General features: G+C 48.9%; 1 protein-coding gene and 1 long non-coding RNA gene across 2 annotated transcripts in view; one reads left to right on the top strand and one right to left on the bottom strand.

Moving 5' to 3' along the window:
* The window catches only part of SCMH1 (Scm polycomb group protein homolog 1), a 183,645-nt gene that overhangs the window by 164,594 nt on the left and 1,430 nt on the right, over positions 1-17,621 (top strand). Inside the window, 2 exon segments of the mRNA XM_035727089.1 lie at positions 9,637-9,831; positions 16,720-16,862. Coding sequence (XP_035582982.1) covers positions 9,637-9,831; positions 16,720-16,862 — 338 coding nt within the window.
* LOC113925073 lies at positions 9,989-16,841 on the bottom strand. Its single transcript, XR_003520903.1, has 6 exons — positions 16,734-16,841; positions 16,266-16,329; positions 13,947-14,050; positions 13,627-13,797; positions 13,162-13,256; positions 9,989-10,138 (listed from the first exon to the last, which is right to left on the bottom strand). It is a non-coding gene; the product is annotated as an uncharacterized LOC113925073 (long non-coding RNA).

The raw sequence follows: 17,621 nt of genomic DNA, 5'->3' as shown, positions 1-17,621 counted from the left end.
CTGAGAACAGAAAAAAATGTTCTTAGCATGTTGCACTGGGGGACTGGGCTGGGCACGGTGGCGGTGGGGCAGACAAAGGCAGCTGGTTAAATATCCCTAGCTGTTGGCCTTCAGGAACTCTGAACTGCACTCAGTAATGAAAGTGAGGCCTCCCTGAGCTTCTGCAGGAATGAATACATGAGAGGGGGTCATGTACACTTAGGCTAGCTGCTAGTCTAGAGAGAGATTTCTCCAAGAACCAGGAACCCAGAATTCTTCAGTGGAGTGGCAGCATTAAGAACGAAGAGAATCAAACTAGTAGCAGCGGGCCGAGACTGGCAGGGATGTGCGCACTGGGCTTGCGGTCACCGAGGGAGTTTGGAATTGAGGCCTGAGGTTTCCTGGGAATTCTGTTCCACTTTGCATCCTCTGATTCAGCTGCCAGATAGGAGGAAGCAAGCTTTAGCCACTCTGCCCTCTTGCCTCACCAACAAGAGACAAAGACCAGGTTATCACATCCCACCATTGGCTGCCCCTCTTCCTACCCTCATTTTCAGACAGATTCAGCCAACCCTCTGGGCCTTCCTGTGCTCACTCTCTAACTTCTGTGTCCCATCCTGGGTGCTTAGCAACTTGGCTGCTCTCACCCCAGTTTCTGTTTGCTTCCCTGAAGCAGTTGTGCCCAGACAAGCCAGAGCTTTGCCTAGATTTCTCACTCCTCTATGCTGCTTCACTTATCTTTCCCGCCTGCTTACCTGCCTGCCTGCCTTCCTGACTCTTTGCTCCACCTCTGATCATCTGTCATTTCCTGTGCTTTCCTGATTACTTACCCCCGCCCCTGCCAAAGAGTCTGATCTGCACAGGGCTGTCTTTTGCTTTGCCCCTTGGATCTGGGGTTTCTCACTCCCACCCTTCTGCCCAGCTACACACTTCTGCTAGTTCAACATCCAAAGCTACCACCTCTCTTATCCAGGTACTTAAGGAGCCTTCCCGTCCCCTGCCCTGTAGCTTGTCTCCACACTACCCTAGCCCTTAGGGTCTCGGCCTGACTGACCATGCACTTCTGGTATAGCAGATAAGTCATCAAATGCAGATCCCATTAGACTTCCTCACCTGCGGTGAGACTTGACTTTTTTCCTCCAGTGTTTTATTTTGAAAAACTTAAAACCTACAGAAAAGTTGTACAGATAGTGCAGTGAGCAACCATGCACTCTTCATCTAGATTTACCACTTCACCTTTTGCAATATTTACTATACCTGTTCTCTAAGTCTGTGTATTTTTATTTACTGAACCATTTGAGAGTTAACTACAGATGAGAGACTTGATCCTTAATAAACTTCCCTAAGTGTCTCCTAGGAACAGGGAACACAATACTATTCTCGCACTGAAGAAATTTAACATTAATAAAATCTACCAGCTGATATATATAGGCCATATCAAGTTTCCCCAGTTGTCCCAATAATGTCGTTTTAGCTGCTTTTTTCCCCTAATCCAAGATCCAGTGAAGGACCATCCATTACATGTAGTTAGTTGTTCTATCTCTTTACTTCACTTTTTCAGCAGCCACTTCTCAGACTTCGTTTTCTACCTTCCATCCCATGCCATGGGCATTTTGGAAAGTGCAAGCCGGCTGTCAGACACTCTGCGCCAGCCACTGTCATGGCCTCTGGTGAGCCAGAGGCGAACCGGCTCCATCCCCGCCGGGAAAGCGTGCCCGCTGAGAGGGGGCTGCAAGGACACGTGCATGTGGGGTGAGCCGGAGTGACAATGAGCAAGGTGAAAGCAGAGGTCAAGCGGGGTTCCTGGGGGAAGACAGTGTCAGATTAGGGTTGCTTCTTCACAACTCCCCACGCGGCTGTGTCAGGTGAGAGGCCTGTGAGGGTTAGGTGAGAGAGAGCTCCTTCCGGCCCTCAGAACTGACAGCGTGAGACAGGAGATGGCCCATTTAGCTGGTCCCAGGGACTCTTCCTCTCAGCTGTAACTGAAGCCACCCAGCATTCACCTCTGGGTCTGCTGCTTGGGGATTGCCCAGATTCCTCTCTGCTGGAGGAAGAGATTCATTTGTCCCATGGCAGTAAGTTCCTTGTGCCTGTCTTTTTAGTTCCCATCCTGGTCTTCTGAGCTTATAAAGAGGTTCTCTTGCCAAAATCCTAAAATTCACAGGATGAAAGCCAAATAATGGTGAAATCTGTTAGGATGCCCCTTCATCCCCATGCAGGGTTTCCTCATAGAACTTCAGAGTTCTAAGATGATACAAATGTTCATAATTAATTGAACTGAGACCGTTCTTCAGTCATTCACTCAACCCAGATTTTATTGGCTGCATGACACCAAGTTCTGGTTTAGGCATGGAGGGTTCCACAGTAAACAGGAGTCCAGGTCCTTACACCTAGAGTTCACAGCCTGGTAAAGAAGAGGAACAAATAAGCAAACGGTTCATTTGTGGCGATATGTACTTTCATAGGACAAGTTCAGAGTTCAAAAGTTCAAACCAGATGGTCAGGGAAGACTTCTGGGAAAATATATCTAAGCTTGGACCTGAAGCAGCAGGATAACCTGGTGAAGATGCCACAGAACCAAGATGATGGAGGAAGGGAGTGATGAAGAATGCTCCAGTTGACTGACTAGCATTTGAGACCGTGAGGGACAGAGGATCAGAGGAACCGGATGTCTGGCACAGCTGAGATCCGCGGTGGCAGGGAGGCTCGTGGGAGACAGGGCTGCAGTGGAGACAGCGGCCCAGTTGGAAAAGCTAACTGACCATGTTAGTGGTTTTATGTCACTGAGCATCGAGGACCCAGGGAAGGGACATAGTCAGGCCTGTGCTTCAGAGAGGTGGCTCGGGATCCTGTGTGAGAGAATGGATTGGTGTGGAGTGACACAGTAGGCAGGAGACTAGCTGGAGGTTGTGTAGGACTCTGTGAGTCCTCTTAGATTTGGGGATAATCCTTTCCTTCAGTATCCAAATCTAAATAGCATAAAATGAATCCCCACCCCACATAATTCAGACTAGGTTTCCTGCTCTGACTCAGTTCTTATCCCCTCTTTCCATGACCACTCTCCTAGCTGACAGTCTCTCCCTGAGCTGCTTTGCCCCAAACATTTGATCTAGTTCCTCAGCCTTCATTTCCCTAAGGAAAAAACGAATGCAAGGCTGTTGAGTGTAATAAACCTATACTGAAGTTTTTTTGGGGGCGGGGAGGGGGAGGCAGAATTGCCACAAAGAACAGCAAGCATTTTAACATTTTTGTTTTATCTTAATGTTTATCAGTGGGGTGCTTGGGTGGCTCAGTTGATTAAGCGTCTGACTCTTGATTTCGGCTCAGGTCATGATCTCCAGGTCGTGGGATCCAGCCGTGCATCAGGCTCCACTCTCAGCGGGGAGTCTGCTTGAGATTCTCCCTCTCCCTCTCCGCTCCTCCCCCCACTTGTGCTCGCACGCACTTTCTCCCTCTCTCTCTTAAAAAAAAAAAACTTTGTGTTAATGTTTATCAGCTGTTACAGGATATATCTTACTGGCCTCGTTAACCTTAGGCTTCAGCCTGCTGCCATTTCTGGGACCCACAATGAGTTTGGGGGATCTTCTTCTCTGTTCTCTCTTCCTTCTATCCCATACCTCCTCCTTTTCCAGCTACCAGCAGGCAACTCCCAATTACTTTATCATGTAAAATAATTTCATTTCCTTTGGTCTCAGCTTTCCCCAACCTTATCTTTCATAACCAAAATTATATAAAATAACAGTGTACTTATATAAATGAAGAAACCATGTAGCCCACCCAGATCTACACTTTCAGCAACTCAGAGAACAAAGACAGACGCTATTGGTGGAGCGATTTGTGCCGTCTTTCCTGTGTTTTTTTTCTGCCTTCCTGTGGATTAATCCAGTTTTTTTATGATTTTGTTCTATTTCCTTGTTGGGTTATTAGCTATAACTCTTCATTTTAGTCATTGCTTTAGTTTATATTACACATTTTTTTACATATCACTATCTACCTTAAAACCATAATCATATCCCTTTACATACCGTGTAGGAACCTTACACCAGTGTGCTTGCACTTCCCACCTCCTGGCCTTTGTGTTATTGTCACTGTACATTTTACTGCTCCATATATTTTTAAATAGGTAATTATCTCCTTTTTTTTTTTTTTTTTTTTTTTTTTGGTAGCGAGAGGGTGAGAGGTGGGGAGGCGGGGCCGGAGGAGAGGGAGAGAGAGAATCCCAGTGCGGGGCTCTCTCTCACAACCGTAAGACCACAACCCAAACCGAAATCAAGAGTCAGTTACCTAACTGAGTAAGTCACCCAGGTGCCCCAGTAGGTAATTAATTATCTTTTAAAGACTGTTTTAACATAAAAGAAAAAATATTCTTTTTTATTCACCCTTTCATAGTTAACCATTTCTGGTACTCTTCATTTTTTCATCGTAGAGCCAGAGTTTCAGATCCCCTTCCTGCCTGAAGGACTTTACCCTTAGCATTTCTCCTTCTTATGGTCTACTGGACACAAATTCTTTCAGCTTTTGTATCTTTGAAAAAGTCTTTTTTTAACCTTTGCTTTTGAAAGATATTTTTGCTGAGTTTAGAATTGACATTTTTGTCGTTTAGCACTTTTTAAAAGATGTCACTCCATTGTTTTCTGGTTTGCATTGTCTCTCTGAGAAGTCTGCTGTCATTCTTCTGTTTGGTTGCGTGGTCCTTTTTTTTTTTTTTTTTTTTTCCCTGGATGCTTTTAAGGTCTTCTGTTTATTATTGGTTTTTAGCAATTTGATTATGCTATGCTCTGGTGAGGTTTTCTTCATGCCTCTTGTGCTTGGAGTCCACTCAGCTTCTTGGACATGTGGGTTTACAGTTTTTACCAAATTCGAAAAAATCTCTACCATTCTTTCTCCATGTATATTATATTCTGTCACCTCTCCTTTGGAGACTCCAATTAGACATATATGAATCTTCTTGAAGTTTTCCCACAGTTTATGCTTTTAAGAAATTTTTTAGCCTTTTTTTCTGTTTTATTTTGGATAAATTCTATAGCTATGTTTAAGTTAGCTAATCTTTTCTTTTGCAGTTTCTGATCTACTCTTAATCCATCTCAATGTATTCATCTCAGACATTGTGTTTTCATTTCTAGAAGTTTGACTTGGGTCTTTTTATATCTTCAGCATTTCTGCTTAGCCTGCATAATCTTTGCTCTGCCTTCTTGAGCATTTGAAATATAGTTATAAACACCTCTCCAGTGCTCTGGTCCATGAACTGTAGTTCCCTCGACCTACCCAGACTCAGCTCCATCTCCTCAACTCCGGGAGCTCACTGGGCTCTGTCTGATCTTCCCCTCCCTACCCCTGGGTCGCCTGGGGACTCCAGACAGTGAGCTGAGAGCAAGCCTAGGACTCACCTTATTTGTTCTCCCTTTTCAGGAATCACTGTCCTGCACTACCTGATGCCCAATGTCTAAAAACTGTTATTTCATGTATCTTGTCTTTTGTTTTTAGTTGTTTCAAGCAGTCAGATATATCTAGTCCCTGCTACTCCACCTTAGCTGGCAGTGGAAATCCAAAATGTATCCTGAATCCATGTCCATCAAATCATCTCTACTGCCTTTGCCATTATCCTCTCTCTCCTGGCCTGAGAGGTCCTTTCTGGCCTACCTGGTCTCCTTACTACCTCTCTTGTTTCTCTCTGCTCCATTTTCTACTTAAGAGTCCAAATGGTATTCTTCGGACATAAATGAGATTATGGCGCTCCCCCACCTAAAACTCTGTAGAGGCTTTCTTAGAAAAGCCACGTGTTTTTGCGGTATTCTGCATGATCTGGTCCTTGTCTACCTCTCCAAACTCATCTCTTCCTTCTGTACATTTTAGCTACACTGTTTTTCCTCATTTCCCCAAATACTCCTAGCTGTTTTCTACCTCAGGATCTTTCTGCAAGCGACCAGACAGCAGCACTTAGCCATTGCACCAGGGGAACCTACAGCAGATCCTTTTCCATGATTAGGTTCTACCCAAGCCAAGTCAGCTCTTTGGTTCTTCCCACAGAATTCTCTGTGGGTGAGGGGGCATACTGGGTCATGCTCCTGTCCTTTGCAATTTTTCTTAGAGACTGAATGTTTAGGTAATGCTTGGGATTCATTAGGGCCACCAGTGAACCCTAAAACCAAGCACACTGTCTAGCACACCTCCACTTGGACTCTTCTTCAGACCACAGCTTTTAAACATCAAGTTGTCAGAGACACTTCGCAAGGTCTCCTCATCTACTACTCCTTTTGTTATTTTCTGTCTTAATACCCTATTCCTTTGCTTAGTAATTTTTGCAGTAGCTTCTCATTTTTTATAATCTTGTACTTGTCATCCTTCCCACTAGATTAGTTATTCCATGAGGGGAGGGACAATATCTGGTTTTTTCCTCATTCTCAGTATCCATCACCCTGTCATATAGCAAGTATTTAACAATATTTGTTGAATGAAAGTGTAGTAGAGGATGTGGGACATGTAGTTCAGAGAAGGATTTTTTTTTAATGAGACAGACTTAAGCATACATAAGAACTGTGGTAGTCTCTGGGTCCTGTGTTGGCGGAAGAATTTTCTTAGTTACATAGACTAGTTTCCTTCATTCATTTCACCCCAGGAAGGGGAAAGCATGGTTGTGAGTGCAGAGTCCTTGAATCTCAGAAGTGGAAAGTACTCTAGAGGTAATCTAGTGTCTAGCCCAACAGACAAGGGTGGTCATCTGACTTCTGCTTAAGTACTCCCAATGACAGTCGATTTTGTTGGACACTTCTGATTGTTAAAATGCCCTCCCTTTTGAGCCAAAATCTGTCTTCTTATAACTCCTGCCCTCTGTTTTACTCTCTGCCTTTCAAAAGACCCAATCTATGATCCAGTTCTCTTCCTTTCCCATGACTGCCCTTAGGGTATTTGTCTCCCCCGACTTTTCTCCAGACTGTACATTCCCAGGCTCTTTCTCCTTTGCGTGATTTCTAGACTTCTCCCCACCAGTCTAGCCATCCTCCCCTGGGAACTCTAGTTTTTAAAGTAGCCTTGCAAGGTGATACTCAGAGAAAATCTGCTTCTCACTGAAAATCAGTGGGTAAGGAAAGGTCCTTACCTGTCTGTTAACCTCTGCAGACCCCTTCCCTGGCATAGTAGCAAGTACACAAATGTGTGTTCAATGAAGGAATGAGCTCCCTCTCATGCTGACTGCTCTCATGTCTCTAGCACATCCACAGCAAATTTCATTTAAATTGATGTTTAAGTGTGAGGTTAAACATCTTTTTATAGACTGCCAAACTGAATCCCAGAAAAAAGGCAGTGATCACTGACCAGTGGTCTTGCCAGAAATAGAACTCAAGTCTTTCAGCCCTAACTTCTGACCCCTGGGCCAGTAGTTGCAAAATTTCTTTTGTTTTAGCAGCAGACCTCCTTGTTGCAAAGGTAAGATTATATGAAAACTCTGGGGTATGGAAGTGAAAACCAGAGCTGTTCTGCTAAAGCTGGGATGAGGCCAGGAGCCCTACTCACTTGGCCTCCCTGCGGAGGCCCCAGGAGCGCCATGGAGCCCAGCGGGAAAGCACTGCAGTCTCCCACACTGCCCTTGTCTTACTGAAGCAGCCCGGGCCTTGTCTGATCGGCTGTGAGGGCTCTAGGACCTGCTGCAGCGCTGGGCATGATGCTACATCTCCTGAGGAGAGATGGGATGCCATTGCCAGTCCCAGTGCCACCCATCCAGAGTGCCAGGCCCCTCAACTCAGATTCCCTGTCTCAGCTGCCTTTCCTAGCATCACTGAGGGGAAGACACGCTGACTTGCATCAGCAGCCGGGGAGCCCCTGGTGCTGTCATAGTTATTCTTCACGTCTGTGAGCTCAGGTGAGGCAAGCGGGTACTATCCCTAGTGCTTGCCAGGTAAAATGATGGCCTAGAAAGGTGAGGTCGCCCTGCCAGTGCATGCAGAAACTAGATTTCAGCTTTTTCTTGAGTTATTGCAGAGGACTTGGGTTTGCCCTCTAACTCTGAGTGAAGAAAAAATAAAATGACAACTTCCCCACCTGGTAAAGTCCATCCCATTCCATCTTCGCATGTGATGTTCTCAGCAAGACAGAGGGTGATTTTTTCCCCCATTTTACAGATGAGGGAGCTGGTGCTGAGAAAACAGACAACTTGCCTGGGATCAAACACCTAGTGAAAGGCAAGAGCCCAGGCCTAGAACGCAGGCCTCCTGTCTGCTGCCTCAAGTGCCTGTTCTTGTCTCAAAAGTGGGACGCTGCTCTGGTCCTCTCTCCTGGAAAACAGGAATCTGAAAGCTCATCTGCAGAAAGGGGTGGGCTGTGGCTCAGGTGCCCAGAGCTGCTCCCTTCAGAACCGTTTCTGGGGAAGGGTTTCATCAGTCCCACTCCCTAAGAGAAGGGCCAGTAGCTGTCTCCTGCTAGACTTGCCTTTACGCCCTTGGTTACCAAGCAAGTTCAGGTGAGTATTAGAAAGGAGTCCTAAGGAGCACCTGGGTGGCTCAGTCATTAAGCGTCTGCCTTGGGCTCAGGTCATGATCCCAGGGTCCTAGGATCGAGCCCCACATCAGGCTCCCTGCTCAGCAGGAAGCCTGATTCTCCCTCTCCCACTCCCCCTGTTTGTGTTCCTTCTCTCGCTGTGTCTCTCTCTGTCAAATAAATAAAATCTTGAAAGAAAAGAAAGGAATCCTAAAATCCTAAACCATCTGGCCACAGAGGTCTTACTGTGTGCCAGACAGTGTGCAACAACACTGTAGTGTTGATCATAGGCCCTAAGTGAGTCCCATCATTACCTCAACAGCTGACCTCTAAGAACAACCGCGAAGGATGGTGGTGTGGCCCAGGAGCCAAGAGGCCCTCCACAGGCAGATATGCTATGACCAGGGCTGGGGAACTAACCCGGTGCGGGCAGAGCCCAGTCATGAGAGGGAGCCTGCTTCAGGTTCTGGAGTGTTCTATCAGGGACCGCCTGGTGTGGGGCCTCAGAAGACAGGGGCGTCCCGGGTTCCAACTGAGGACAGTGTGGTTCCTGGAGAAGCACCTTGCCTACTGAGTGCCAGAGCCGAGTTCTAACTCCGAGTCTGGTGTCCATGGCCCCGCTCTCACCACTGTACAAGCCCGGCTTCCTTGGGGTGTTTCTGTTGAATGAGGCAAATACGAAAGGAGGGAGGGAACATAGGAGCAGACCCTTCAGAGACAGGCCTTTAGCCAGACACTGAAGAGCATTTCTGAAATGTCCTGCTAGAGGGTCACCCTCTAAAGGATCCTCATCTAAGCAAGTGTACCTCTTCTCCAGCACTCCTTTATCCTGGGCTGGCATCTTGTGTACAGGGAGGCAGCGTCTTCCTAAAATAGCTCTATTTGTTTTAAGGTTTTCCTTATCCAGAAAAAGCAAAAGACATCCAGACCAGAAGAAACCTCAAAGACTATCTAGTCTAAAAGGAAGAGTCTCTAAGGAGATCCAAGCCCAGAGAGTGGCATTGGGCTTGACCAAGGCCACCTAGTAAAAGCGAGAACCATGACTAGTACACAGGCCTCCTGAGACACAGCCCAGGGCTCTCTGTTTTGCTGCCTCTTGCTCGATCCGAATAGGTACCTGGGAGGCCAGCGCCCTGGCAGTCCTTCCAGGCTAGTTCCTGCTCTAACTCCGGTTTTACTCTTTTCCAGGTGAAAGCTTTGTCCTGGGGAATAGTCTGACCCGGTCTTTGGAGCCACACTCAGACTCAATGGACTCTACCTTGAATCCCACCAACCTTGTCAGCAGCTCCCAAAACCTTCGAACCCACGGGTACCGGCCGTTGGTTCCATCCTGTGGCCTCCCGATGGGTACCGCCTCAGCTGTGAGGAGGCTGTGCTCCGGGGGTAAGCTTACCCAAGTTCTCCCACCCTCCCTCACTCTTTCCTTCCCTCCTTGGTGAGCTCCGCTTGCCCCCTGCCTGGGAGTTGGACTGGGGTCTAGACTTACATTTGTGTCTGGCTAGGCACCCAAGAGGCAAATGAAGCTCTGGGATTGGTTTGAGAATAGTGGAAACTGAGAGCCAAAGGCCTAGAGCCAATGGGACAGGGAAGGACACACCCATTCTTTATTAGCCATTTATTTGAACACCACCTACGTTTGGCATGCAGAGGCAAAAATCAATCACTTCTTGTCCACAGGGAGCTCATAGTCCTATGGGAGAGAGAAACACTTCAACACTTAATTGTATACCGTCATCTTGGATGGTTTGGGTGGTATGAAAAGATATGCTTTGGGTGGTATAAAAACGGCAAGAAGGAACACCTAACCCAAGCTTGGGGTCCAGGGGAAGCTTCCTTGAGGAAGTGACACCCTGTCTGCAATTCAAAAGCTTGACCATATGAGTGGCAATATCAGGGATCATAGGGGAGGGAGAGCTCTCCAGGAAGAGAGCACAGCAGGAAAAAGGGCAAAGATAAGAACTGGTACAGATGGTGTGCATGGAACTGCATGTACTTTGCTGTTGCTGACTTTGCTATTGCTGAACATAAAATGTCGTACTGGGACTTCAAACAGAACAGCCTGGAAAGGTCAGGGGCTATTTCACAGATGACCCAAATGCCATGATAGAGTTTGGAGTGGATCCTGCAGGCATTGTGAAGCTGCTGAAGGCTTTTAATTAGAGGTGAGACCTAAACAGGTGTGTGTTTTGAGTAGATCATTGACTACTGTGTTGAGGATGCATCTGAGGAAGGACAGACCAGAGAGACCAGTTAGGAGGTTGTAGAGTGGGCTAAACCAGAACAGATAAAGGCTTGGATTGGGATAGTGGTAGAAGGTTTATAGAAGAGTGAATCAGTTAAAAAAATATTCGTGAGGCAAATTTAATCAGATTTGAGGATTGTGAGAGGGAAGGGAGCAGGAATGTCTCCTCAGTTTCTAGGTGGAGTGGTAGGGGAGATGGTAGTACCATTCGCTGAGAGAGGGGACCAACCATAGAAGAGAAAGAAGGGCAAGGAGACCCTGGGCCATCTCGGTGATACCCAGCAGGCCCTGGCTCTGCAGGGCTGATTCTCAGGGAAGAGGACTGAGCTGAAGATAAACATTTGGGAGTCATCAGCATATAGATGGTAGTTGAAGCTATAGGCTGAATGACCAGGAGTGTATATGTAGAAGGAAAAGAACAATTGACCAAAGATGGAGTCCTGGGGACCAACAAAGTTCAGGAGGTGGGAACAGGAAGAGGATCCCAGAAGGAGACAAAGGAGTGGTCAGATGTGAGGCAAAACTGAATCTGGTATTGTGGTGGCCAGGATTAGAGAGAGTATTTTAAGGAGAGTGCAGCACAGCGGAGGTTTGGTAAAATGAGGACTGACGACCGTCCGTGGGATGTGGTGAATAGTGGGTAACTGACGACCTCAGCAAGAGCAGCTTCAGTGGAGGTGGGGGGTGATGAGGACAGAGTGCATGGTGGGGTATCAGGGAGGGTTTGAGAAAAAGAAAACCAGTGACCTTCAAAAGAAGGTCTTCAAGAGCAGGAGCACACTGGGCATGTTTATCGTCAGATAAACACAGTTGAGCCTTCCAAGAAGAAGAGATGAAGAATATCGGGGAGAGGAGAGAGTAAGGTGTGGCTGTGGTGGGAAGGGTTACGACCAAGGGCACAGAAAGATGGATCCGTCTTAAGGCTTGTTCTCTGAGACTGGAGGGAAGATTGACGGTGGCCATGAGTGAAAGGAGAGAGGGCCGAGTAGGGGAAGGGCGCAGGGGTGCTCCCAAAGTGGACTGGTCAAGAGAAGATGGGGAAATGGAGTGAGGAGAAGGCCCAGCTGTGCTTGGAGACTAGTTTGCCAGTCTGCAAGAGACGTTTTCTTCTGTGGTTCTCAGAAACCTAGATGTGGGGTGAGAAAAGATTGTCTGAGAATTAAAGTTTTCTGTTGAGCTAAAAGGGCAAGAGGGCCAGGGGCGGGGGAGCATGCGAAGGAGCTGTGGAGCTGGGGGGACAGCTGTTTAGATCATCAGCACTGGATTTGGGCAGGGCGGGGAAGAAGCAAGGCTGAAGGATGGGGGAGGTTGTAAGTCTGATGTGCTAAATCTCTCTGTGTGGTGATGGGTTTAGTGGACTTACGTCCAGGGCAGTTGCTGAGATGGGAGGTTGTGGTCAGAGAAAGGGACGTTTACATTTCTGAAGCGGATTTGTTCCAAGTGATGGCAAGAAGCAGACAGTGGCCTTGGCAGGAAGTATTTGAAGTAGAGTGGAGGTGAAGGTCCCTGGAGGCTGGTGGCTGACTGGTGTGTGCCTCTGAGGGTAATGACAGGACGTGGCTGGAGCACAAAGCAGTGACCGACGTACCACACGGTCTTCATTTAACAAGGGGTAGAAGCCCAGAGGTCTGTAGGCAACGGTGATCAGCAAGAGCAGATGGCTGGGGACATATTTGGCCTCTGAGGAACATGAGCCCTCATAGGAGAATGGCCTAAAAGCAGCCATGGAGAGACAGGAGAATGTCACCTCCACAGCATGCTATGGCCTCCCCCAGCCCCAGGGTGTGGAATGGGAAGAAGAGTCCATTGACAAGGCCTGCAGTGGAGAGAGATGGCCTTGGGAGAGACCGTTTTCGGGGAGACTGAGCAGGAGGAGAGCAGGAGGAAGAGACCAGGATACCCCTCCCTGGCCCTCACCCCAGCAAGGCAGCGTGGGGCATCGGGAGCTCTGCAGTCTGGGCAGAGCTGTGAGGTGATTCCCTGCCTCGAGTCTCCTCTCACCATTCAGGCCCCCACACTCCCCTTGTGCACGGGGGGCGTGGTGATATTGGCCTGGGGTTTTCACAGGAGTGTGACAAGGCTCAGATGGAAGCAGGGATAGGGGGTCACTTGGGAAGCTGAGTCATTCCCCAGGTATGAGGGCGTTACTGTCCCTGTCCTGTCTCCCAAGGCCCTCTCTGTTAGGAGTGCTTCTTGACTGCTGCCTCGCGCAGCACTGGCCTCAGGGCCACTGTTGTCTCCGGAGCACCTCCTCTCTCCCTCTGGAATGCGTGGGTCTGTTGGCCAGGTCCTGGTCTAAATCTCTTTTGATCCTGAAGAACCTCATAGGGCTATGAAGGATTCTGTCTGTTTGGCACTAGAATTGTTTCACTCAAAGTATTCAGCTGTTGAGTCTGTCCTCTCATTTCATTAATGGAGGATGAATGGGCATCAGTTTGTTAGTCTGGCCTCCTGCCTTAGATGAGCCTCACCTGCGTTAGTCATTCTCGGACTGAGACCCTCGCCTTCCTTGAGGAGTAACCACCAGCTGCCCTCATGGGATGGTGGGGGAGAGTCTTGGTATAGACTGTGTGCAGAAACAGAGATAGGAAAAGTCAGACTCAGGGCACTAACTTGTCTTCTTCCTAGCTGTGTGATCCTGGGAAAGTCACCTCACTTCTCTGGGCCTTAGTTCCCTCATCTCTCAACCGAAGATGATGCTACTTCCTTAGATGGCTGGTTGCTCCTGTCTGTATGCCTACAAAAGCAGAAGGGTGTACTCTTCAGCTATCTCTGGCAAAGGCTAAAAATCTCCTCCATTTCCCTTCACCCTGGGTCCTAGGTCTAAAAGTTGAAGGGCTAAAAATAGAAGGGCTGTTTTAAGGGGCAAACAAGCTGACGGGGGAGGGGTTTCCTTTATAATGTTCACATGCTAGACCCCCCTTCCCCACGCTCACACTGCCACCTGGTGTGTGCCACAGCCGTCTCTTGCTTGGACCATGATAGCAGCGGACTGGTCTCCCTTCTGCCCTCGTCCAGAGTCTAAGTCTGTTATCAACACAGACTCTGAGAGTGATTCTTTCTGCCGGAAAGTGGTTCAAGTCACTCCTCTGCTCAAAATGGACCTACTGCACAGAAAGTCAGTGGTTTTTCAGTGGCCTACAAGGTCCTCTGTCCCATGCCCCCTGCCCCGCCACACACCCCCCCTCTCAGATGCTGTCCCCTGCCCCTCCCTCCTCGTTCGCTCCTCTCTGGCACGCCGGCCTCCTGGTCTCACCTTACACGTGCCAGTCACTCTTCTGCCTCAGGGTCTTTGCTCAAGTGTCACCATTTCAGAGGTGTCTCTCCCGACCTGCCGCCTGCCCTCCTGGGGTGTGTGTTCTAAGAGAAGAAAGCTGACAAACTCATAAATACATATATATAGATAGATACATCTAGATATATAATGGATATGTAGATATAGACATATAAAATATCATCGTGCATGTGTTTGATTCCTGGCTCCCCTGGGTCAAGGAAGTGGCTGAGATGGGCCGAGACACACCCATGAGTGTAGCTTCTCTCTGCTCTCCATTGTCCCAGCAGCTGGTTTCTCTGTCAGCGTCACGCTGGACTGTTAGGGCCCAGAGAAGTGGCTGGCTCACAGAGCCCTCTCCAACTTCCTGTCTGCCAGCGCCTCTAAAAAGCCATTGGAATTCCTGTGGCTGTAAGCACCCTGCTTACTCCAGCAACTTCTCCCCTTATCTGGTCAGTGCCCAACTCTAAGTCTGAGGTGTAACATGCTGGAGTCTCTTCCCCAGGAGCAGGGCCAGGCCAAGCCAAGCGTGCTTCACCTTTTAGACCTGGGACCCAGGGTGAAGGGAAATGGAGGAGACTTTTATCCTCTGCCAGAGATAGCTGACGAGTACACCCTTCTGCTTTTGTAGGTGTGTTTCAGCCCACCCTTCGGCTGTGCACCTGGCATCTCCTGAGTGGTGAGCATACAGACAGGAGCAAGGCAAGGTCCCTGCCTCGAGACAGAAAAATACACAAGTAACTAGTGTGTGGTCCTTCATTCAGTGAACGAACCTGTTCGAACATCTGTAGCAGACCAGGCATCTTTTGCGTGTTGGGGACTGTGAAAGGAAAACCCTGCCCCCCTCCTGGGGTGTCTCCCTACGCCCAGTACTCTACTCAACAGGACCTCACCCGGACACCAGACGTGCGGCTCCTCCACATCCCGAGCCACTGTGGCACACCCCCTGGGGGGCCGATAACTTACTCCATCCTGACCCCCCCCGGAGAGAGCATCACATCCCACCAGCCTGCCCCCCCACCCACCCACACACCACTTCAGATGTGACAGTCGAAGGTCTGGGTTGTCACCTGTGCTTCTGACTGGCTGGCAGTCAAGGGTCCCATGATCCCCTCCTCGGGTTCCCTCAGGAAAACGGTCACTTACTAGGTTACCAGCTTTTTACGAAAGGATGTAACTCAGGAACAGCCAGATGGAAGAGCTGCCCAGGGCAAGGCCTGGGGGGGTGGGCACGGGCTTCCACGCCCTGTCCAGGGGTGCCGCGCCCCCCACACCTCCGTGTGCTCACCAGCCGGGGGCTCTCCAAAACCCATCCTTTTGTTTTTTTATGGAACCTTTATTATATAGGCATGATTGATGAAGTCATTGGAGACTCTCCTTCCCAGGAAGGTTGGCAACCAGCCGCCATCCTCAGGGGCTTTCCAGAAGTCACCTCCTGACCATACTCAGGTGTGGTTGAAAAGGGCTTGTTATAGATAACAAAAGACCCCTTTAATTCTCTCACCATTTGGGAAATTCCAAGAATTTTAGGAGTTCTGTGCCAGAAACCTGACAGAGACCACATATGTATGTTTCTTATTAAAAACCACAATATCACAAGCAAATAGCAGGGCAGAAAATAGGAGAATACAGACAATAAACATAAATACATGAAATTATTTTAGGTAGTGATATGTGCTGGGAAAAGGGGAGAGTAATTAGATTGAGAGTAGCTCTGTGGGGAATGGAGTACTTTTATAGGAGGTCAGTGAAGGTCTCTGAGGAATTGATATTTGAAATAAATATTGAGAAGGAATCAGATATGCAAAGCCCTGGGAAAAGAACGGAGGAGATTGAAGGTCAAAGAATAAAGCATAGCCTATTCAAGAAGCAGGAAGAAAGCTAGTGTGTCTGGAGCATGGTGAGGAAAGGGTGTGGGCAGGGGTTGAGATTCGGTCAAAGGGAGACAGGGCCAGATGATAGAGTACCTTCTAGACCGTGCACGGTAAGGAGTTCAGATTTCAGAGAGCCCAGGTCCCACAGGGGGAATGGGAGGAATGTATTTGAGCCAAGATTGAGATAAAAGCTCTAAGCCGAGCACTAAATTAACACTGAGATTCCTGGCAGCCCAGGCAAAACTGTTTTCTGCCTCTGTGCATGAGGCTGTCCCAAGGTTAGCTTCTCTCCAGGCCGTGGAAGAGGTACAGGGTATTATCCACCACTTTTTTTCTCCCTAGACCCCAAGGATTTGGCTCTATTCTTGCCCATCTCCCAGAGTCTCTCTAGAAATGGTCCCCAGAGCCAAGGCAAAAACAGCCTTACCCCACAGCTCCTGCCACCTCCTCACAAGACCTCCAGACTCCAAACTCATGGTGCAAACCTCTACCTTTAAAAAAAAAAAAAAAAGATCTTTTCTTATTGTTTATGGTTTCTGGCACGAGGGCAAGCCCCCCAGGCCCCCACTGAACCCGTGTCATCCCCTTACTCATTGTTACCACTGACTCAGGTCCAGGCAGAGCCACAGCCTTACTGTGAAATTCTTCGGACCCTCTCCAGAATCAGATCTACTCTTAAAGAACAAAGATTTGACTTGAGAAGAGTCTCAGACCCTGATCCCTTTGTGGAAGAACCCTTCCCTCCCTCGGCCACCTCCAGTTCTCTGCTCTGGCACTGCTGTGAGCCTCACCAGTAGGGCCATGGGGACACACCAAGGAGAGTGGTGGGGCGGGACAAACCAGTCCCCACCCGTTATAGCAGGTTCCCTCCTGTCCTGCAGGCTCGGACCGATACCTGGAAAGCCGGGATGCCTCTCGACTGAGTGGCCGGGACCCCTCCTCATGGACAGTGGAGGACGTGATGCAGTTTGTCCGGGAAGCTGATCCTCAGCTTGGACCCCACGCTGACCTCTTTCGAAAACACGTAGGTGCCCCTTCCTGACCTCTCCCATGTCCACGGGGAGTCTTGCTTCCGAAACTTGTAGACTCTTAAAGGTCCCTTGAAACTGAGCACAGGAGACATCCTGAAAACAGAGACAGAATCTTGGGTCTCAAGCAGCCCTCGTTGCGCACTGAGTTCAGCCCACTCCTGTAGTGTAGGTCTGACTCAGTCACATGCCTGCTGGGTGCATGGCTGGTGGGCTCGGGCCCAGGGGAAGGACTCTTCTCTTTTCCTAGATGTGTTTGCTCTCCCATTTGCTTGCCTTGGCCTGAGAATCGGGGGCCTCAACCCAACGTAGAGTCCCCAGCCAGATGGCTCCTACTCTTCAGCCGCATCAGCCCCCTGTCTTGTCCTTGCTCTTCTGTGAACCTCCAACATCTCTTCAAGTGACCATTTGGCTGGGTGGCCAGGCACTGTTTCTGATCCGCCTGTGGTGACCATACTCCTGATTTGGGGTGCAAACCCATTTCCCCGCAGCCCCTATTGCTTGGTGGTCTTCTGCCCTTTGAGCACTCAGAACAGATCTGCTGCCTTTCATGGATCATTTCAGTCTTTCATGCTGGTGGGTTTGGGGGTGCTCTCGGGTCAAGCCTAAAGATCTCACAGCTATTCTGAGCCTGGCTCACACAGAGGGGCCCTGGCCACTCAGGAAGGAAGATGACTTATGGGGTAACAGTTGAGGATCAGTATAAACCAGTCTGGGAGAGGGGACGAGCACATGATTGGGGGGGTGTGCTTATT

The sequence above is a fragment of the Zalophus californianus genome, chromosome 4 (assembly GCF_009762305.2).
Source record: "Zalophus californianus isolate mZalCal1 chromosome 4, mZalCal1.pri.v2, whole genome shotgun sequence".
Classification (NCBI taxonomy): Eukaryota; Metazoa; Chordata; class Mammalia; order Carnivora; family Otariidae; genus Zalophus; species Zalophus californianus.
This window is presented reverse-complemented; position numbering and strand designations above follow the sequence as displayed.